The 23,451-nt window shown below is 37.5% G+C and overlaps 1 protein-coding gene across 2 annotated transcripts in view; it reads right to left on the bottom strand.

Annotated features, from left to right (window-relative positions):
* The window catches only part of LOC132142513 (anosmin-1-like), a 28,625-nt gene extending 20,480 nt beyond the window's left edge, over positions 1 to 8,145 (bottom strand). Inside the window, exons 1-2 of one of the 2 annotated variants that reach the window (XM_059552446.1) lie at positions 7,759 to 8,145; positions 2,631 to 2,678 (exon numbers count right to left, since the gene is read on the bottom strand). In XM_059552446.1, the coding sequence (XP_059408429.1) occupies positions 2,631 to 2,678; positions 7,759 to 7,941 (231 nt within the window). In that variant the 5' untranslated portion in view covers positions 7,942 to 8,145. The remainder of the gene's footprint in view (positions 1 to 2,630; positions 2,679 to 7,758) is intronic. The other variant, XM_059552447.1, reaches the window with a different exon arrangement.
* Between the last annotated feature and the right edge of the window lie 15,306 nt (positions 8,146 to 23,451).

Raw genomic sequence — 23,451 nt, 5'->3', positions numbered from 1 at the left:
CCTTGAACCGTACAGAATAAAGGTTATTTAAGAGCTGCAGACATGGAGATTGAACTGAGGAGAAACATTGGGTGAGTTCCAGTTCAGCCAAGATGCATTGCCCTTGAACAAACCAAGACATGTTTTGTACTTTTAGCATTACGTAAAAAATAAGACCTGTCCCTTTTGAATAAAATGGTAAAATCTGACATGGTGTCCTCCATTAGGGAGTTTGGACGATGTATCCTTTGGGATTTTTAATGCTAGGAGGGAATGTGAGAATTTCACCCATGTCTGTGGCAAACATTCGGACAAATTGCAGTTACAAAAGAAGATTTAGGGCCTGGTTTAAACTACAGTACCACTGAGACACTCACTTTGCCAGTCTCAGCAAATTATGTAGAGCAACTGTAATTGAAATTTCGTCCATGTCATGAAAATTGCTTGCACTCTCAGTTTTGCAATTGCACTGATACTGCAGCATTAATACTTGAACCAGCGATTAAACTGGAGGGTAAGAGAATTGTCAAGGCACACTTATTTCAGTGGTATTTGAATATCAAATGCCTAAAGGCCACTTGCTGCAGAGGTATATAATAACTTTTAAGAACAGATCTTCGTTTTGTGGGCTGTCTGTGTACTTTAACATTTGTCATTTGAAATTGAGGAATTGCTGTATGTAGTTACAGCATGCTAATTACTTTTAAGAGTACTTCAGTGGAAAGCTGGCCAAGTGCTGTCTGAGTATAGTTATTATAATTCAAAAGCTCATGAGAGGAGACCACTAGGTTATGTGTCAGTTCTAGGCAAGGAGCCTAAACAAGAAGCACGTTAACTGGCCATTTTGTAACTAACCAAGCAGTAACATCTAAGACAGTCTGAAACAGGATTTTGAAGCACAAGTCTAGTTTGTAAACACTCTATTGGGAGTATTATTGCTTGTATATAACACATGCTGAATGCAAATTCTATGAATGAAGTGGTAAACAAGGTCAGGATAACAAAAGCTGCTGTTTGCTTTGTGCCTGCATGCAGTGATATAATAGAGCTCTTTAATCAGACGTGCACACTTTGTTGTGAGATTTCAACACTTTAAGACCCCTATTCACCTGAATGTGGCATAAAAGCCAATGGAAGTGAACAAGGTGTATAATTCCAGAGCAAACCACAATGTTACGCATTAAACTCAGTCTTATCCTGCACAGAGCCATTAATCCCATGGGGGGATATTTTAATAGGAGATAATACAAAGCACATATTTAATTGTACCTTTTTACACTCGCCACGCTGCATTAAAGTAATATTGTGAAATATTATTACAATTTAAAATAACTTTTATGTGAATATATTTTAAAATGTAATTTATTCCTGCGATGCAAAGCTGAATTTTCAGCATCATTACTCCAGTCTTCAGTGTCATGTGATCCTTCAGAAATCATTCTAATATGCTGATTTGCTCCTCAAGTAACATTTCTGATTATCGATGTTGAAAAGAGTTGTGCCATTTCATATTTTTGTGGAAGCAGTGATGCACTACTATTCAAAATGTTTCAGTAATATTTTTTTAATAATAATAATTATTATCATACTTTTATTCAGCAATAACACATTCAATTGAACATTCTACTCAAAGAATCTTGAATCTAAATCTCTACTCAAAATGACAAAACTAACCGCAATATTAGAGACACAGGGTTTCAAAAGCACATTGTCATGAAGCATTTGGGCTTCTAACTGAATGTGAATCCTGTATAATGAGCAGAAAGTGTTTAAAAGGCATTGTCCTTGTTTGAATCCAATGGAGGAAACTCTCTGGAGAATAATGTAAAGATCCATGAACCAGTTGGCCAATTGTTTTCATGGATCGTAGAAGAGAGGTCAGAACCCTGGTTGTTCCAGTGAACTTGCCCCGAGGGTGATATGAAAACATGTGCTGCACCCTTTCTAACCATATGCACACATACATCAATGCATTAAAAATCTCAAATCCTTAAAGCCGCCCCTAAAGCCACGAAAAGTCTGCTTAGGCACTTAACCGTAACATGCACAATCATGAACAATTTTGAATTTTTTTAAAATAGCCAGGCATTGTGCAGACTGCAATAGCTGGTTGTAATGTAAAGGAATGCAAGCACAGAGTATTGAAAGGAAAGCAGCCCTCATCTTGAACAATACATCAAAGGGAGCTTTATATAATACCACAGTGAAATGTGTGGAAAATCTGCATTGGCAACATGTCAGCTCTATTTCCCCCGTGCTACCGGCATATTATTGTTAATGTACTCATTAAGAAAAGTGGGTTGAGTTCTTCACTGAAATTAGCATTTTGCCTTAAAGTGAAAAAGAAAAACACCGGCTGCATAATAGAATGCGAATCAAAACACATAGCCTTTCAACTTCACTTGCATCAGTCTCATTACAGATGTGACCTCTAGCTTTGCTAGTGAATCAAAATCTAATTTCTGTACGACAACCAGCTAGCACAAATATAATAGTCCAAGGCGATAGCTGACAAGTACAGTAGCTTTTACGATGATGTATGATGTCATTACAGAAGGTGGGCAGGCATTCCAATATTTTACAGTGACAGATCTGTGTTGGCTTTTATGTCAAGCTGCTGTGAAATGCTGTGTAATTTTGACAGAAATTACCTTTGCACACTGTTTATGGCTTTGACACCATCCAAGGGATCCATTAGTCTGCGGACAGAAGAGACAGATTGAATTGCGTGTCAGAATTCTGTAATCACCACTCACATCAGAAAGCCTCATTTGAATCGCGTTATTTTAATGTGCCCCTGCTGAGCAGAGAGGCTTTAAGAAGGAAATTTACTATTATGAACACATTACTCTTATTTAAAAACACCGCCCTAACTACAGCAATGTAAAATTGCTCAAACCATAACAGATCCCCTCCCTTATTAACAAGACTGGCCAGAGCACCCGGAAACACAGAAACAGAAGAAATCACTCATCAGCGCCCGGAAACACAAATTTGTTTGCATAGCAGATCTCGGAATGTTCCATATCGTGTCAGGTAGTGTCAGAGTGTTTTGCTTATCTGAATAACACTGGCTTATATCCAGCATATTTGATTGGCAGTGCACAGGAGAACACCCCTAGCCAGTCTCGTTGGGTTCAGAATAATGGGTATTGAATAGCACAACAACAAGAAAGGATTAAACCTTTATAATGCACTGTATATTTTACTGCACATGGTGGGGACTCTTAAGTAACCACAATATTATCACTGCCAGATCTTGCGACTTCACCACTATGGGGATTAGAGCTATACACAACCATTTTGGTCTGCGAAGGGATCAATGGACTAAGTCGGCAGCATAAGCATGGCTTGTTCGCATGCACGTTATAAAATAACTCTTACTGGGTCAATGAGATATAAGAGCATACATGATTGTAAAAATTGGTCTCTTAGAGATTTGCATTAATTTCTATTTTTAACATTTTCAAGAAAAGTTTATATTCAATATCATGTGGTGTAACCATCAAATAAAAATGTACAGTACAGAAAGTATTCAGACCCCCTTAAATTTTTCACTCTGTTATTTTGCATCCATTTGCTAAAATCATTTAAGTTCATTTTTATTCTTCATTAATGTACACACAGCACCCTATATTGACAGAAAAACACCGAATTGTTGACATTTTTGCACATTTATTAAAAAAGAAAAACTGAAATATCACATGGTCCCAAATATTCAGACAGAAGCACCCTTTTGCTCTAATACACCCATGAATCTTTTTGGGAAAGATGAAACAAGTTTTTCACACCTGGATTTGGGGATCCTCTGCCATTCCTCCTTGTAGATCCTCTCCAGTTCTGTCAGGCTGGATGGTAAACATTGGTGGACAGCCATTTTCAGGTCTCTCCAGAGATGCTCAATCAGGTTTAAGTCAGGGCTCTGGCTGGGCCATTCATGAACAGTCACAGAGTTGTTGTGAAGCCACTCCTTCGTTATTTTAGCTGTGTGCTTAGGGTCATTGTCTTGTTGGAAGGTGAACCTTCGGCCCAGTCTGAGGTCCTGAGCACTCTGGAGAAGGTTTTTGTCCAGGAGATTCCTGTACTTGGCCGCAATCATCTTTCCCTCGATTGCAACCAGATGTCCTGTCCCTGCAGCTGAAAAACACTCCCACAGCATGATGCTGCCACCACCATGCTTCACTGTTGGGACTGTATTGGACAGCTGGTGAGCAGTGCCTGGTTTTCTCCACACATACCGCTTAGAATTAAGGCCAAAAAGTTTTATCTTGGTCTCATCAGACCAGAGAATCCTTCAGGTGTTATTTAGCAAACTCCATGGGGGCTTTCAAGTGTCTTGCACTGAGGAGAGGGTTCCGTCAGGCCACTCTGCCATAAAGCCCCGACTGGTGGAGGGCTGCAGTGATGGTTGACTTTCTACAACTTTCTCCCATCTCCCGACTGCATCTCTGGAGCTCAGCCACAGTGATCTTTGGGTTCTTCTTTACCTCTCTCACCAAGGCTCTTCTCCCCCAATAGCTAAGTTTGGCCAGACGGCCAGCTCTAGGAAGGGTTCTGGACGTCCCAAACATCTTCCATTTAAAGATTATGGAGGCCACTGTGCTCTTAGGAACCTTAAGTGCAGCAGAACATTTTTTGTAACCTTGGCCAGATCTGTGCCTTGCCACAATTCTGTCTCTGAGCTTTGCAGCCAGTTCCTTTGACGTCATGATTCTCATTTGCTCTGACATGTACTGTGAGGTGTAAGGCCTTATATAGACAGGTGTGTGGCTTTCCTAATCAAGTCCAATCAGTATAATCAAACACAGCTGGACTCAAATGAAGGTGTAGAACCATTTCAAGGATGATCAGAAGAAATGGACAGCACCTGACAGAGGTAAATATATGAGTGTCACAGCAAAGGGTCTGAATACTTAGGACCATGTGATATTTCAGTTTTTCTTTTTTAATAAATCTGCAAAAATGTCAACAATTCTGTGTTTTTCTGTCAATATGGGGTGTTGTGTGTACATTAATGAGGGAAAAAAAAGAACTTAAATGATTTTAGCAAATGGCTGCAATATAACAAAGAGTGAAAAATTTAAGGGGGTCTGAATACTTTCCGTACCCACTGTATATATTAATGGAATTATCAATTCATAAATATCATTACAATTTTGAGAAGTCACACCATATGGCAACCAGAACTAACCATCATAAAAAATCAAATTATCTGATATTTTCAGTGACATATTGACCTTATGAGGGTCCTCCTCTCTAATTAATAATTTTTTCTTTTAATTTTTTTCGTGTTGGTTGGCCCACAAGACTTTGTTGGTCACTCCATATGATTCTGATTTGGCAGGCTATAAGGTTTTCTTCTTAAAAAATGTCCTTAATGAGAATTTTTTGTATCACCCTGACATTTTCAACTTAATGCTCCCCTACAATAAATAAATAAATAAATAAATAAATATTTGAATACAAATTAAAGACATGAACATCCTTAAATGCATATCCAAGTCACTGTAAGCACAAATTGCATTTTTATTGTATTTTTGAATAAATTAATGGAACAGAAAAAAAGTGCATGCCATGCCATTGACCCCAATTCTTTATTTATTTTTTTATTCTATACTACACAGACTAACTATTTGTTTCAAGATTGAGTTAACAAGATAAAAAATAAAAAATAAAAAAACGATGGCAGTCAAAAAGGATGCTGAGACAGATGAAAGATTTGTGTATTTCCAGGTAATTGTCTGCATAAGCCTGACAGATCAGACATTCTCCAAACCACATCAAATACTCTCTAATTTCCCATAAACATTAATCATCAGTGATAACTCCTCATAGCTCGATGTTCCAGCATAACTTCACATTCAGCTCAACCCGTTCAAATTAACCCATGACCCTGGTCTCCATTTGATACTAGAGGAAGGGGCATAATCGCCAAAATGGCTTCCCCACCAGGAGACAGCATAAGTGGGCTTTAGGGATGTGGACATGAAGACACTGATCAGCAGATATGAAAAGCATTCATTCTGGTTTAGTCGCTGCTCGGACAACAGAATGAAAGCAGCTGTTCAGGAACACTAGCTGCTGTTTGAGTCCGAGAGCTCTGGAACGCTTTGAACGCATTGTGGAATCAGTGAAGACAACGAGGAACTTCTAGACCAGTGTCTAATTTGATAGCATCTCCAGATGGACAGCTTGCTATAGAATAAAGCATTTGATAAGAGAGACTGATCTGCATCGCTTCCCTTTGTGCTGATGTCTGGCCTAGATAACAACAAGACCGTCACTGTGATGAGCAGACAGAGGACAGGAGATGATTTCATTCAAATGGATGTTTAGGATTTTTATTTAGGTCTTTTGGATGCCTTTTAAAGGTCTAATTACAGACAATGGTTTAGTCCATGTATAAAGGTTTAGTATGTGGAATACACCTTGGAGTTATTATTGTGGATTAATACAGCCATTATTCAGTATCAACAGTATTATTTACTTTATTATTGTTTCATGAATAATATTTGACACTCACTTAGCTTTTTAATATTAAACATAAAAAAATGGATGCAATGTTACATAATTTCTCCATTATTCATATTAAAGGTTTGCAAAATAATTTTAAATTAATGTCTTTGTCTAGCTAGTCTATTTCTGGGTCGGACGTCAGTGCTCATGATAAAGATCAGGAAGGACATGAGGATGAATATAATCACAGTAACAAGGGAGTTTGTTGACAGCAGACAAAAAGTGCAGAGACACGCACAAAGATCCCCCTCCACATGCCAATGTGCACATACAAACACACACACACACAAGAAGCCACTAAAACGCACTCCTCTTCTGCACTCCCACCCAAACCCTCCCACGGTCTGTCATAACCAACATAAACAGAGAAGCAAGTAACTTTAAACTTCTAATGAAAACCCCAACCACAGTGTTGAGACTGGGGCTGGCAGAGATCTGTACAGTTGTGCCTCCAGTTTTCCAATCCTGCGCATCTGTTTGTTTATAGACAGAACTCCTCTGGGTGAATGGTTAGGAATTCAAATGGATGAGCTGGTGAGTTAGTTTGCTTGTGTTCACTGGTTAAGGTAGAACTCCACAAATAACTCTCATTTAACTAACAAAAGCAGCTTTAGTTGATCTGAGTTGAAGAATGATGGTGCACTTACACACACACTTCTTTTATCTTAGAGATGAGATAACATGCCACTAAATGGTATGTTTGGAGTGTAAATATGAAAATTAATTTATTATTATTATTAGATCAACCGATATGTTTTCTTACATATGAATTCCCTCTGTGTGTGTGTGTGTGTGTGTGTGTGTGTTTGTAGATAGATAGATAGATAAATAGATAGATAGATAGTAACTTATTTAATGTATTGTATAATTCTGTACTTTTACAACCATTCAATCTTCCCGACCATTTTGAGACAATGAATTTAGACCGTTTTTGCATTTTATATCCAAAATCAGCCTTGCATAATAATAATAATAATAATAAAAATAATAAGCTGGTTTAGTTATTGTGTCAAATGCAGAAGAAAAACAATAATATCACCAATATCAATTATTTTCACATTAATAACATGAATTAATATTATTATTAATTATTATAATATAATATTCATCTGTATCTGTTGGGGGCGTAATTATTAGTAATGATAAAGCATTTTGAATAAATGGCGGTGTAAGGCACTTATTAGTGTATAACTGTTTCTCTTACTCGGTACATCTGAGTATAACACTCAATTCGCTTTTTTTCAACTTTATTTTCTTCCTTACCTGGAAATGTCTTGGAGAGAGCGCGATACGCGTGCTGTGAAGGCTCAGGCACCTGGCGGCGCACCTCGTACGGAAAATACTGGCGAGAGCTGAAGACGAGTCCTGCCTCCTCATAAGCACAAACCCGCTGTTTAATAACAGTATAATCCCAATACACAAACCGGTGAGCGCGTCGCGCATCATGACGAACACAAAGTGCTGTGTTAAACCGTCTCCCGAAGAGCGTGAAAGTAAAAGTGGATGTGAAGGCGCTTGATGCAAATAATGAAAGTTCAATGAGCGCGTGTGGGCGGGGCCTGTGCAGAGACGCGCGCTGCTGTTGGCCAAGGGATGCGCCCGTGAGACGCGCGGGATCAGGTGCACCGACCGCGCACAGAAGCTGATCAGTGGAGAATAAATGTACACAGCTCGATGCTCTCTGTGGATTGCTCACTTCATGGCTGAACTGTTTTTAGATGTGACATTTAACGTTTACAAATGTTCACGGTAGCAAATTAGTATTCTTTAAAAGACAAAAAAAAAACACAATCAAACGTATTTATTTATTTAACCTATTTACTACCTAACCACCCACCCATCCAAATGTGGTTATATCTAGCTCTAATTAAAAAGCAGTAATTAGACATTTTGCACTGCTGCCATCTTTTGGTGATAGAAGTAGACCACAAAACAGCACATGGGAATGATTTCTTGCTTTGAGACAGAAATATGATGGCCCACATGATTTATTTATTTTGTCACGAATGAAAGATTATTTGCCCTTTACTTATTTTCTCACCCAACGCACTGGGTTCGTTTTTACAAGGGGTTTCTACAATCTCAGCCAACATGCCATGTAGTGCACATATTTTCCACTCAGTCTCATCTGTGTTGAAATGCAGCTGTGCACGTGTGTGTGTCCGATAGAAACCCCACAGCATCATGGGCCAAACCCTGAGCCCATCTGTAGGGGAGCAGGAAGCATCCAGGGAACCCCACAACTATTAAAAGGTATCACTGGTAGCTGAGAACAACAACCGTTTTATATGCGGAGCGTTTAAAACGACCACTAACGTATACCACAAGGTATCTCGAAACGTTCTGGCTCTAGTCCCTCGCCCAGGGAATGGAGAAAATATGAGGTGTTGGAAATATTGAACAAAATGATGTGCCTTTTTCACTCTGTCATGCGAGCTGCTGTAATGAGTGGGCTTCACAAGGGAGATCCCAGGGTGTTAACGAGACGCCCGTCCTCCTCCCTACTGGGTTTTATGAAGTAGAGAAGCTTCCTGGTGTTGTGGCAGCTGTGCTGTCAGCAATTTGGATCAGTGTTTTTTGTTTTTTTTAATACAGGTTATTCACAATGGCTTCGTTTAGCAGGCAGAGCTGACATCATGTTTGGAGGAAGGATTCCAAGACAGGAAGGCATCAAGGCACGTTCGAATCCAAATTCTGCTTCACCTCCTGTCTCCGGAAGTACCTTCTTCTAAACGAGTTTTGAAGGCAGCATATACTAACCTGACACACTTTACACCTGTTCAATTGCTTGGAAACACAAATTTCTAATCAGCCAATGAAATGGCAGCAACTCAATGCATTTAGGAATCCAGATGTGGTGAAGACGAGTTGCTGAAGTTCAAACCAAGCATCAGAATGGGGAAGAAAGGGGATTTAAGTGACTCTGAACATGGAATGGTTGTTGGTGCCAGATGTGCTGGTCTTAGTATTTCAAAAACTGCTGATCTACTGGGATTTTCACGCACAACCATCTCTAGGGTTTACAGAGAATGGTCCGAAAAAGAGAAAATATCCAGTTTGCGTCAGTTGCCTTGTTGATGTCAGAGGAGAATGGGCAGATTGGTTAGAGATGTTAGAAAGGCAAAAGTAACTCAAAAAACCACTTGTTACAACCAAGGTATGCAGAATATCATCTCTGAACGCACAACACGTTGAACCCTGAAGCAGATGGGGGGGCTACAGCAGCAGAAGACCACACCAGGTGCAGCTACTGTCAGCTTAGAACAGGAAAGTCTCGATTTCTGCTGTAGCATTCAGATGGTAGGGTCAGAATTTGGCATAAAGAACATGAAAGCATGGATCCATCATGCCTTGTCTCAACTGTTCAGTCTGCTGGTGTAATGCCTGAAACAGTGTAATGGTTTGGGGGATATTTTCTTGGCACACTTTGGGCCCCTTAGTACCAATTGAGCATAGTTTAAACACCACAGCCTACCGGAGTATCGTTGCTGACCTTTATGACTACAGTGCACCCATCTTCTGATGGCTACTTCCAGCAGGATAAAGCACCATGTCACAAAGGTCAAATCATCTCAGACTGGTTTCTTGAACATGACAATGAGTTCACTTTACTCAAACGGCCACAGTCACCAGAATCCAACAGCACACATTTGGGATGTGTTGGAATGAGAGATTCACATCATGGATGTGCAGCCGACAAATCTGCAGCAACTGCATGATGGTATCATGTCAATATGGAACAAAATCTCTGATGAATGTTTTCATCAAAAGAATTATGGCAGCTCTGAAGGCAAAAGGGGGTCTAACCCAGGACTAGCAAAGTATACCTAATAAAGTGGCCAGTGAATGTAGATGTATCCTTCGCTGCCTTTGATATCCCACAATCCTGTGGGTTCCATTCTGTGATGGTTGAGCTAAAAAGAAAAAAAGGTGGCGTCTAAAAGTTGTGTTTGGTGGTCAGTTTGTGTGTAAATGTATATTTCTGACTAACTTTTTGCACTTTGATGTTAGTTCTAGCAAGAAATCAATATCATAGTAATTAAATATTTAGTTATCACAAAAACTCTTTTTATTTGGTTGTAGATCATTAAACTGTTGCACTGCCTCAGAAGTCCAAAATCAGTTTCACGAGGTGCCTTAGTTCAAAAACGCTGCCTGCAAAGTCATTGCCTCATACGGCATCAAGTCAGCTGCCTAAGTTTTTGGATGCAGCCTGTGGGTGTCTCAATCAGCTCTCTAGCTCCATAGCTAGTTAGTGAATCAGTGCACTGTGTACTGTACATGAATTTGGACCCTGACTCACTACACATTAGCTCTGTCTCAAAACCCACACTTGCAATCTTTGACCACTTGTCAAATCACATGACGTGTTTCCTGTACTTGGCTCAAGTGTTCAATATGTAGAACTTTTATTACCCGATGGAACACACTTACAACATAGTGTTGTAAAAATGCAAATAAACTAAGCTTTATTTACACATTTTGATGTTCAATGCTTTGCACTTTAATGAACTTCTAAATGTCTGTTTAGTAGTGCCTGTTTAACAGATGACTGAATTTAATAGTCGTGCTCCTAATTAAATGATAAAAAGCAGTCGTGCAACAATTTTTAATTTAATACCAAATTATAAGTACTTGTATTATCGAATTAATTTAATTTACACTAAAACGTTTTACTTGAAATCGTGTGATTTTCAGGCCATGTGAGTTCCTGAACATGAATAGTGATGTATTTTGTTCTTGTTTTTTGAGGTTTTTGACATTTTTCAGACCCGACACAGTCTTGCACACTTACTCCCTGTCACATGAACATGGTCTCAAGTGGGCAAGAATGCATGCAACCCTGCATCCTAATATTCATACTATTTAGAGGGAAATCTACTTGAGCCAAGTAGTATGTCGGAATTTGTATTCATAAAACAGTAGGCAAAAGTACCCAGATGACTTATTACTTCCAGCGAGAGTCTGAGGTATGCATCCAGTGGACACTTTTTTTATTTCCCATGAGGCCACGGGACAGGATTGGAGAATGACAGTGAAGTGCTGCAACTGACGTCACAGGTCACATGACAGTGATAACATGGTGAATGTAGTACATCCAATCATAATGCACACATTCATAGTGCATTTTCAAACCAAATGTATTTACTAGTCATTATCCGATTCTGGACACAGTGCATTGGGGGTATTGGGACAGGCCTCCCAATCCTCTCCTATGGCCTCATGGGATAGAATCTGGACTTTTTACTTACTGTTTTCTGAATACTATGAGTTCAAACATAGAGCTCTTTCTTTGTTTTTTGTTTTTTTGCACACTATATAGTAGGGAAGTATGCATTTTAAGATACAGCCAGTGACACCATGCTTACGTGCAAGTATTCTCTGAATGAAAGAAATAAACAATTTGGCCAGATTGGTGCTCCTGGTAGTCGAACCACACACCATTACATTTAGGAAGTGAGGTGTCACTCCTAAAAATGTCTGCATCAGTCCTTGCCGTCTGTGACGTCTTTGCAGTTTCCTTACAGCTGTGAGTTTCTATGTGTGCTAAGTGTTTGTACTTCAGCAAAATAGTGTGTGTGTGTGTGTGTGTAGCATTGGCAGTTGGTGTGTGTGTACACACATACCAAAGAAGAGTAGTGCTGGTGTGGGGTCCTCTTTTTTCCTGCAGCCTTATTGAATGGTATTTCCCATACACCCTTCTGTTTCAATGCCTTGGTCGTTGAGGAGCCCAGCTCGTAAATTTGGAGGTTAGTGAGATCCTCACAGTTTATTTAGGCTTAGTAGGAGAGCATGAGGTAGGTTGATTTTCTCATTTCCCTTTTTTCTTTAGCATTAGGAAACAACTTGTTAATATGCCTTAACTTTTTTATTGTGTTATTTTGGGGAAACTGAATGATCACATGTTGATGTCAGTCTACAAATGAGTCACATTTACCAAGGAGCAAACAATCCATTTCAAATTACCCAAAACTGATATTCAGTAAATAATAAAAATAAACTGCTTTTCTTCTTAAACAGGTCGGAATGATGAAACTAGTCAACATCTGGCAGGAAAACATAGTGAAAACTAGGATAAAATCCAAATGGAATAAGTAAGAGGAAATAGGAAGAGATTTCATCATCGACACATTGATTTATTTATATTCGATCAAGTATATGGAATCTTGGCAGTGGCACAAGAAAACTTATTTTGTGCTAAATTTATACATGTTGTCTGCTCAAAAAGGGCTATTAGGCCTGACAGTGAATCCTTGCCGTCTCAGTTTAATAGCTCTGCTGACATCTGCTGGGCATTAAAGCCATTACAGAAGTATATTTAGGGGTTTCCCCAATGACCAGTTACTGTCTAACTAATGGATGCAATATTAACCATAATGTCTAGGTTTCCTTTACCCAAGTCATCTTAGATCATAGAGTCTGCAAATCACTGACAGAGTGAAGCCTGGACTTCATTAAGAACTAGACTTTATCTGAAAACATTCCTGTCAGAAACACACAAAGTATTTAAAATCACTGGGAAGAGCTCCATTTTGATTATGTGGAACTATATCTCCTTTGTACAAACTTCCAGCCTAGTCGTGTTACGAAACAACAGATTATGGATGTCATATTGTTGTATTACAAGAAAGAGATTGAAACATTTGGAAATGACTGATTACATTCCACTTAACTAAAATACCACACAAATGACTGTATTACATTTATTTTCAATCAGTTACCATGGAACCATGATAAACACGCCTGTTTTATTTTTCATAAGCCATGTTCATGTGCAGCTATACAGATATTTATAAATAAATATCTAAAGCTAAAGAGCAAACCAAAGTCAACTGTGGAAAGGAAAAAGATGTTTAGGTAGTGGAAGAAAAAAAAAGTGAAAGGAAGCCGATTTAGCTGGAGGAGCTCGTCCTTTTCTGTCATTACAGTGAATGCACATATGCTAAGCATTATCCAGTTAGGACTAATACAATCATCTGTTCATTGAATGCAATAAAATTATTTCATTTTCAATGTGCTAGTGTTCAAGAGAAAGTAGCTACAAACTATAAGCATAAATGGTTCAATTGCAAAACGTTATTTTGTTCATAAAATCAGTTCTAGACCACAGGAATGCAAACAGATAAAAATATAAAAGGCTTTACACTGTATGCACTGACTGTCACATTTACCAGAAGAGGATGATACTATGGCAAAGCTGATAACAGATGAGTGGGTACTTCAGTGAATGACGAGGAACTTAACTGAATCATTAAGAGTCCCACAAACTCAGCTCAGGTGGGCATGGCTGAACAACAGGCCGACTTGCTGGTTTGGCTGAAGAACAGACTGAAGACTGGGGTGAAGATAAGTTGTACACAGGTGAGAATGTAAATCACTCGCAACATAAATCAACAGTTCTTAGGTGCAGAAGATCCAATAGTCCTAGCAAAAACAATACCAGACAGTGGATGAGCGTTCGGTGCTTGCTTTTATAGAGGATCTGAGACGGTTGATGGCAAACAGGTGTGAAAACTGAGCTGAGTCTGTGTGTTATGGCCAGGGAGGATTATGGTTAAATGTATTATTCTGTAGTGACAGGCGTGGTGAGTGGAGAAGACACTGACATAACATTTGCAGATTTCACATAAATTATATATGTCTTCATTTTACTTTGCCTACAGTATTTATGTTTTGTTCAAAATTAAACATAAAAAAAAATCTGTGGAAAAATAATTTCAATACTCCACTGTGCCTAATATCACATAGATCGCATCCTATCTGTCATATTCTGACTGGCAGTTCCTCATTCTATCACAGACATCCAATTATAGATACCATGATGAAAGCAGCATCAATAATCACCAGGCTGAATTAGTTAGAACATAAGCCTGTTTGCATTTTCTTGTGGCAATTGAATCATTTAGTTCTTTTGTTTTTAATTATAATTGATTTGAATCAATCCAGGCGGCTAAATAATACTGTTATCTGTCCTCCACACCACACCTGGTTTTATCCATTAGAGGTTAGACAGTAAGCTGGGTTGTGATCTGGATAATAATTCACATTCATGGCTCATTCCTGTTTACTGCTACAACTGATAGCTTTGCAAGATCCACCAACCTATTGTACTTAGATCCTTGACATTGTCTGGAGTTTTTCCATCAGAAAGAGATTGTTTTGTTTTGTTTTGATCAAATAATAGCTTGTTATAAAATATGTTATGGAAAATAGAATCATTTATCTATTTTGCAGTATAGTGCATGTTCCAACTGACCAACAGATGGCGCAGTAGTTCAGTTATTGCCATTGAATACTAACGCGACAAAGACCGTATTGGAACAACAACAACAACAACAAAAAAAAAGTGTAGCTTAAAAAAGAATATATAATAAAGTTATATTATTTAAAATTCTTTGGGGGAGTAGGTATAGTGGCTCTGGCAAAAGTTTAATTAACTCCAACTGTTAAATCCCAACTGTTTCACATTAACATTTACCTTAGCTATAGAAGACAAAAAAAACACCTGTAAATATGAAACATATGACAGTATATCAGTATTTTAGAAATAATTTAATGTACATCAGACTAGTGAATAACTCATTCGTTAGCATTCTTTGTTTATGTAAAGAACATCCACTATCCAGATACGCTTGTCAAAGACTGTGCTGTTCAGACCGAGCATGACTTAAGCATTTAACACCATAATTATATCACAGACACAATGATCACCCTAAATCTGTTAGTTGCAGTTAAATAGTTAGTTGCTGTGGCTAATTTAAGGATGAGAGTTTGATGAGATGATGGCAGAACAGTTGGCTGACTGTGAACAGTGAAGGGTGCGAGAGTTGAATGGTGAAAGTCACATATGAGATCTGTGTTGGAGAGTCACTCACTGGCGGTGTGTTACATAATAACTGCAGTGCTGCTGAGTGTGAGGGAGAAATAGCAGGCAATTATTGCAGTCTGATACCAGGGTGTGGTCATTCATGGATTTACCACACAGTATGTGCTGTGTGTCAATACTCTCATCTGGTTCCTTTAAAATGGAAAATCCATTGTTGGACAATCCATATGATCAAAGTTATTATTATATAAAAGTCCTGATCATATTTTATATATAAATATGAAACATATTTTCACAATTGAAAACACCTGTGGAAATGTGCATATACAGTAGGTTTGAGGACATGTGCATAGGTTTGAGTCTCACAATAGACCATTATTGATTTTGGATCAGTTGCTGTGATTCGTTGTTTGATCAATTGCAATTAAAAGGAAGAGTCAGCTATTGCCAGTCTGCAATCATTACTGCTGCATCTCCCATCTGCCTTTTGTCTACTGCTGACCTGAGATCAGCACAGCATCTCTCCCTTGCAATACTTCAAACTGCCCTCCGCAGTTTGTTTTAGTTGAATACTGTGGAAACATGGAAACTGTGGAATGGGAAGGCATGGTTTTTGAAAAGTATTTATTTATCATAGGGGTATCGTAAAAAGCATATAAAGGGAATAATGATGATCATGTGAAGAATGCTTTATTTAGCACTACTAGACGCACTGATGGTGCTGTGTTTGTGTATGCAGTTTCGGGAAGGTTTTCATTCCCAGTATTTCTTACATTTTTTATATGCATTTAGGATATTTTTTAGACATTTAGGATATTCTCTCTCTCTCTCTCTCTTTCTCTCCTCCTGTGATCAGAGACCTCCTGCTGGGCTGGCAGGGTGTGGCTCCCACTAGCTCAGAATGATTTTGCTAGGCATCATATATCACACACATTTTCTTGTAACACAAGCTACAAAGTTCTTTTGGTCCGGACCAAATATTTAACTGATCCATTTAAGGCAGCCTTTTCAGGGGTCTCTGTCTGCTTGTTTGGTGAGCACCAACGTTCGGATGGCAGTGTTCACGCTTATTCAAATGAATTGTAACAATCAAACCAAATCTACCAATTGTAAACACACCCTAAGAGTGAGTATGTTCATTTTTCACTGGAATGTTATGCTTTTGTTTACTAATTTAGTTGTGTGAACCTAGCACTGTATATGATGAATATTGTTATGTCTGTGAGAAACTGCTAATAGTCCTCTATTGTAAGTCACTTTGGATAGAAGCTTATGCTAAATGCATAAATGTAATCATAAATAACACACTTGTTTGTAGCGCAACAGTTATTGCACTTGGTTATTCTTCTAGTCATTTATCTAGTGGCTAATGAATCAGAAGTCTCACTTCTTCACAGAAAGTACCTTACTTTAAAAAAGAAATATGGTGGATAGTATGAAATATAGTAGGGAAGCCTAATTAAATTAGTATTCTGTGAGGTTGTACATGATATGCAGGCATATATAATGTCAGGCATTTTAAAGGTATACTCCACCCCTTTGGACACTTCTGTCATCGTTTGCTCACCTTCATGTGGTCACCGATATGATTTTCTTTCCTTTGTAGAAACTTGAAAGAAGATATTTTGCAGAGTGTTGGGAAAAAAACAACACTGGAACCCACTGACTGTCCCTGTGAACATCAGCTAACTTAATCTTTGTTAAAACGTTTATGAAGTGAATATGTGCATGTTACATGGATTGGCTGATGCAAAAGCATTTTAAATCTCTTAGCAATAAGCCGGCTCTTAATGAGGAAATGTTATGGTTTCGTTTCATACAGTGATCTGATTTGTGCTGGGATGTTTTATGACTTTGTATGTGCTAAAACTGTTTAATTGGTAGTTTTATTCGTGAACATAGATTGTACTGCTGGTGGAAGGAGGTGGAACTTGGAAGGCAGGAGCTGTGTGTGTACAAGGCAACAGCAGATCTGACATAGTTTAATTACTGTCAGTCTGAACGCACATTAATCTTTTGTCAGATCAATATACTTCCTCTAACAATTAAATACAGGCCCTTTCCTATAATGCACTAGGTGATTTTGGGGAAATAACATGTATACAGTAATTAAAAGTCTCATACCTGACACGTGTGGCTTTAAGTAATAAATTTGTGTTCTGTTGTGCAGACTGAGGAAATAAAACCAATAAGGTAAAGAACTTTTCTGTTGGTGTCCCATGTTTTTCTCATTCCATGAAATAGGTTTTCCCATTCCATATCTTCTCAGAGGAAGAGAGTGAAGAATAGAGAACTGTATTTGTGTGTGTGGGGGGGGGGGGGTTGTCAAGACGTGGGAGATGGTGGGTGGACTAAAGAAAAATTTTAATCTAAGGTTGTGAAGGGCATTAACATCAAAAAATGTTTCTTATATACTGTATGTGTGATATGTGATATGAAAACTTTGGTGTATTAATGTCATATTATGTCAACAGAAATTCACATAAATTAGCCTGACACATTAAAATGACAAATAGATCCTACCACATACAGTATGCATAATTCATTATCTCTATTTAAATGCCTTATGCTGACCTGCCAATGCTGTTCTTGCACCACAAGACACACAGATATGATCAAAATACTGTAAGCCAGTGATATCATTTTTTACATTAATTATTTTGCAGATGCTTTTATATCTAGATCTACATTCAAAAAGAGGGTGACATCATGTTTAGTCTGGTTTCTTGAAACAAATATGTAGTTCACTTAAAAAAAAAAAAAAAAAAAAAAAAAAAAAAACTTCTGCTTCAGTGTATAGCCTCCAGAATAATTCCTGTGACATCTATTTTTTTGCGAGGAACAATTTTAGATTTTTTTGGAAACTTGAACACCAATAAAAGAAACATCTTGTCATCTCATCTCTCTGTCTCACTGAAGGTGTTTTCAACCTAGCGTGTTAATTACAGAGATTTGCGTAACTACAGAGAGCGAAACGACTTTACAGTCAACCACAGTTCCACTAGTGAGAGAAAATAGATGTGGCACTTGAGAAACATAAATAAAGTCGCAATAACCACTGGGGAAAAACAAAACTGTGTAAAGAATTAGTAAATACAGAAAGAGTGAAAACTAACCTTGAAAGAGATGGAGGTAAATAATCTTTATTATTATTATTATTATTATACAATTTTAAGCACCAGAGCAAATTAATGTCTTGATTTTACTGAAAAATGAACTCACTGTCAGGTGTACAGATGTACAGTAAATGAGTTTGGAGAAATGTAGTATTACATCACTTGCTCAACAATGGATCCTCTGCAGTGAATGGGTGCCATCAGAATGAGCTGATTTTTTTTATTTTATTGAACGTATTCAATGATTAGTTCACTTCCAGAACTTTTTCAGCACTATAAGGCGCACTTAAAAGCCTATAATTTTCTAAAATAACGACAGTGCGCCTTAATCCGAAGCGCCTTATATGAGGATCAAGGCGTTCTGTCATAATGTTGACATTCCCTTTAGCACAGCTCCATCTAGTGGATGCATAACGCAAACCCAGTCAAACGTTTGACTGCAGTATCTTCTATTCTATGCCAATAGTATGTTCCTGCACAACCGGAGGCTGCAGTTTTAGGACCCCGTCTATAGGACCCCGGTTATAGGACCCTAGTTTTTTTGTGTGACAGCGCCACCTACCGAACTGGATGATATAGCAACGGTTGCAGTTTCAGGACCATAGTTATAAGACCCAGGTGGTTTAGTTTGTACATACATAGTTTGAAAGACATTTAATCTCAGGAGTATTTTTATTATGTTTTATAAATATAAAAGTTTTTTATTCAAAATACATCAGAGGTAAAATTTAAACAATTTACACAAAACAAATTACAAATGTATATCAATCTTTAAAACTGAAAAAGTGAAGTCTTAGTTTCTTGAATTATACTGTATATTGATTAACCTCCTTACGTTTAACTAATTTGCTCGTTATCAGGTAAAATAAAGATGGAATCAGAATATGCAGTCACTAAATGATTATACAAAAATTTGTATGTATATATATATATATATATATATATATATATATATATAATTTATGCAAGAACAAAAGCGCCAAAAAGACTCCCTTTTCCATCAGTTGCTGCACATGGCTGTAGGCTTCAACTCTGAGAGAGAGAAAGAGAGAGAAAGAGAGAGAAAGAGAGAGTGAGTGAGTGAGTGGGAGAGAGAAAGAGAGAGAGAGAGAGAGAGATAATTAAATAAGAAATATTTGTTTAACATGTTCAACTGAAATATATATATCTCTGATTTAACACTTATGAAATGTTTTTGAGCTTTTTCACATTTGGCTCCCAAACTCTGGAATAGCCTTCCTGATAATGTTTGGGGTTCAGACACACTCTCTCTGTTTAAATCTAGATTAAAAACATCTCTTTGGCCAAGCATTCGAATAATGTATCTCTTAAATTGTGACTGCAGTTGTATCTGATCAAATGTGCATTCTTATTCTTTAGCTTGGGTTAAACTAATTAGTTTTACTTTGTTGGAACAGCAGCTATGCTAATGATGTCTCTATTTGTTTCTATGTTTTGCCACCAGGATTTACACAAGCTCCAGTCTGGATCCAGAACACCTGAGAAGAGATGATGCTGACCCTCAGAGGACTTCAGATGATGCTAACCTTGAATCAACAAAGAGAACTAACAAATGCTGCTACAAGTGTGATTGCATCATATAATAATTGCTGTTAATTGTGTTCATCATCTGGCCGACTGCATCTTGTATTGTTTTTTTCAGAAAAATCATGTCATATGCACTTAAACTGACCATGCGCGTAATTTGCACGGGGGTTACGGGGGTCATGACCCCCCCAAAAATCAGATCCAGCTAATATAACCCCCCCAATATCATCACATCATTCAGATTAAAATAGATATGAAATATTCAGAATGAATACTTTTGTTCATTTTCTTTATTAATTTCATTTGCCAGCAAGAAAGATAGTATCATATTTTAAATAATCTGTAATGTACCCCCCGCCCACCGCACCGATTTGGTATTACCAAAGTCTCTGGTATTACCCAACCCGCTTTCTGTACCAAGTTTGTTCACTATTTTGCGCAGTCGTTGGGATGAATGGTTGGAGAAAGCTGACGGAAAGATGAAAAGGACACTGAAAGGCAGCCAGACAACGATTTTTCATTGTTTGTCGACACCAGCCAAAAAAAAAGAAAAAAGAAAAAAACGGAGGTACCCTTAAAAAAATCCTGACCAAACGGAGGTAGCCTACCCTTAAGTTAGCTGTTAAGTTAGCTCAGCGTTTCTCAAAGTGTGGGGAATAGAAACATGACAAACAGGTTTTGTGCCCATCTTTTTAATTCCGTTATTTATTGACCATACACTCAAAACAAAGACACATTTAAATGTAAGCCTTGACGTTACTTAACCTCTTCACACGTAAGTTTAAAGGTATTTCAAGGCTACCGTTATTGATCGTAGTATCGCTTTATGGTTCCCATGGAGACGCGCCATTCATTGCTTGTCACACCGTAGCCACAATAGTGCTGAATGACTGATGATCTGCTTTTATTTCCTTTTTTATTCAAAATTTCACAAATGTGTTAGCTATAGCAGGATATATCTGATATTCCGATTGTCAAATATGTGCAAGTGGATGTGTTTTGTTGTTCAAACACCTTTATAACGATCGCATTACTTGAGCTGTATGCGCAACGTATTTTAGGTATCTATCTTATTAAAATACCTAAAAAAATACGTACATTATTAGGAATTTACCACCTCTGGTTCAATTTGAGATTATTTGTATTTTTGTTTGTTTGTTTGTTTTTTTGTTGTTCTTTTTGCATGGATTTTGCAAAGTGTCAAAATGAATCAAAGCACAACTAGGTTAATGTTAGTCCACACTTGTATTGATGTTATCAGAGGCTAAATGCAAACACAATTATTATTTTTTTTTAATCTAATTTTGAGTCTTATTTCATGCAAAGTGATAATATAATTGCACTTTCATTTTCTTTTTTTGAAAATTTTTAATGCTGTTATTTGATGTTAAGTTTTTAAAATGTGATGTTAATAAAATACATTTTAACAGTTAAACTTAAAGCCTAGTTTATTAACATTTTGTTGGGGTGATTGGGGACAGGTGGGGCTCGAAACCCTTTCCTACCTCTGAAGTGGGGAATGGCAGAAAAGTTTGAGAAACACTGAGTTAGCTGATGATTTGTTTTGTTGACTGGAGTTGGCTGACTAGATGTTCGTTTGCCAGTGTCCTATGAGGTAAAGCCAGAGGGTGCCAGGGACTGTGTAGAACCAATGTCACTGAATTGTAACTGCTGTTTGCTCCAATACAGTCACCCGTTTTGGGGGGGATTGCATAATTAAATTATGCAAATTAGCATGTTACCTTTTACACAAGAAAATAATACAATAAATTAATAAATAAATAAATATGCCGCGAGTTTAACCCCCCCAATGGTAGACCCAAAGTTACGCCCTTGAAACTGACATATATATATATATATATATGATATATATATATATATATATATATATATATATGTATATATATGAAGAGTTCAGATGCAAAAGCCTCTAAGTGCCATCTGAAATTTTCATCTAAAATAAGGATTTTTGTCAAGCTCTAATTATCAAAAATAATTAATAATCTACTCTGACCTGCAATGATAATCCAGACCTGAAAGGAAGACCTGCTCAGCCTCCTATAAGGAGACATTCCGGAGGACAGCCAGGGCATTTATAATGGCCTATGAAAAATATTAATGTAAATATACTATAATACCACTACTGAACATTGGATGGTTATATGCATCTTGAAAAAGAGAGATCATATTATATATAGAACATTTTGAGGTCATCTCAATTAAAATAACCCTAGTGCATTTTTTTCATCATATGTCCTACAATGATCCTAACCAAATCCATAAAATTCATATTGGCCATGCAGAACCTCACAGAAACTAACACATGATAACCATGGACTGTGTGTGTCACGGGCCTGCAGATTAGGCTTAATTGTTACAGACTTTGACAATGCCAAAACGACAGGCTAATTTGTAGTGCAACCAGGCAGTTGAATTATGAAAGGTATTTTATACTTAACTAATAAGATGAAACAACGATTAAGCAAATTTCCGTACTAATACAGTAAGCATCAGCATTTAACATCAGCATGCTTTCATGCTCATCTTTTAAGCTAAATGAATGTGCTGGCTAGATTTACTTATTATAAAACGCAACAAGGATTCATTAAATCATGGCCACGAATTAAGAACGTCGTAGTAATTAATACATCTAGAATACCAATTCTAAATGAATGGGAATTAGTTATTAATTCATAGTTAGCTATGGAAACTTTGCTTCGTAATAAAAGTTAATTTAATATCAGTACTCACAGTCTGATTGTCCATGTCGTCCATCTCAAATGAGTGTTTTCAGTGATCCAGGTCTGTAGGTGGCGCTGTCAGAAAAAACTAGGGTCCTATAACCGGGGTCCTATAGGCGGGGTCCTAAAACCGCTGCCTCCGATTGTGCAGGAATACCCTTCTCATTCTATGCGCTTTATAATCCCGTGCCCCCTATATATGAAAACAGTTCTAAAATAGGTCATTCATTGAAGATGCGCCTTATAGTGCTGAAAATACGGTAAAATTATTTTTTTTAGGAAATGCCAGATTGTTTTGCTAGATAAGAAACATATTCCTCAGCTGGGATCATGTAGAGTCCTTTGAAGCTGCGCTGAAACTGCACTTTGGACCTTCAGAACATTGGTTCTCTTTGAAGTCTATTACATTGAGAAAAATCCTGGAATGTTGTCCTCAAAAAGCGTAATTTATTTGCAACTGAAGACACATACACATCTTGGATGAAATGGGGTGAGTAAATTATCAGGATTTTTTATTATTATCCTGGAAGAGAACTAATCCTTTAAGGCTAGCCTAAGTGCAGAGATGTCTTCATTTTATTTTATTTTACTTTTTTTTATATATTTTTCCTTTTTCACTTTAATATTATTAGTGTGCAGATCTTCATCTTCATAACATGTTATATGGATATCAGCACCCACTGAAAAAAAGGTATATCCACTTTTTAGTAGTTCATTTGAGGGG

The sequence above is a fragment of the Carassius carassius genome, chromosome 6, assembly GCF_963082965.1.
Source record: "Carassius carassius chromosome 6, fCarCar2.1, whole genome shotgun sequence".
NCBI classification, from domain to species: domain Eukaryota; kingdom Metazoa; phylum Chordata; class Actinopteri; order Cypriniformes; family Cyprinidae; genus Carassius; species Carassius carassius.
Note: the sequence above shows the minus strand (reverse complement) of the source record. Positions and strands in the feature narration are given on the sequence as shown.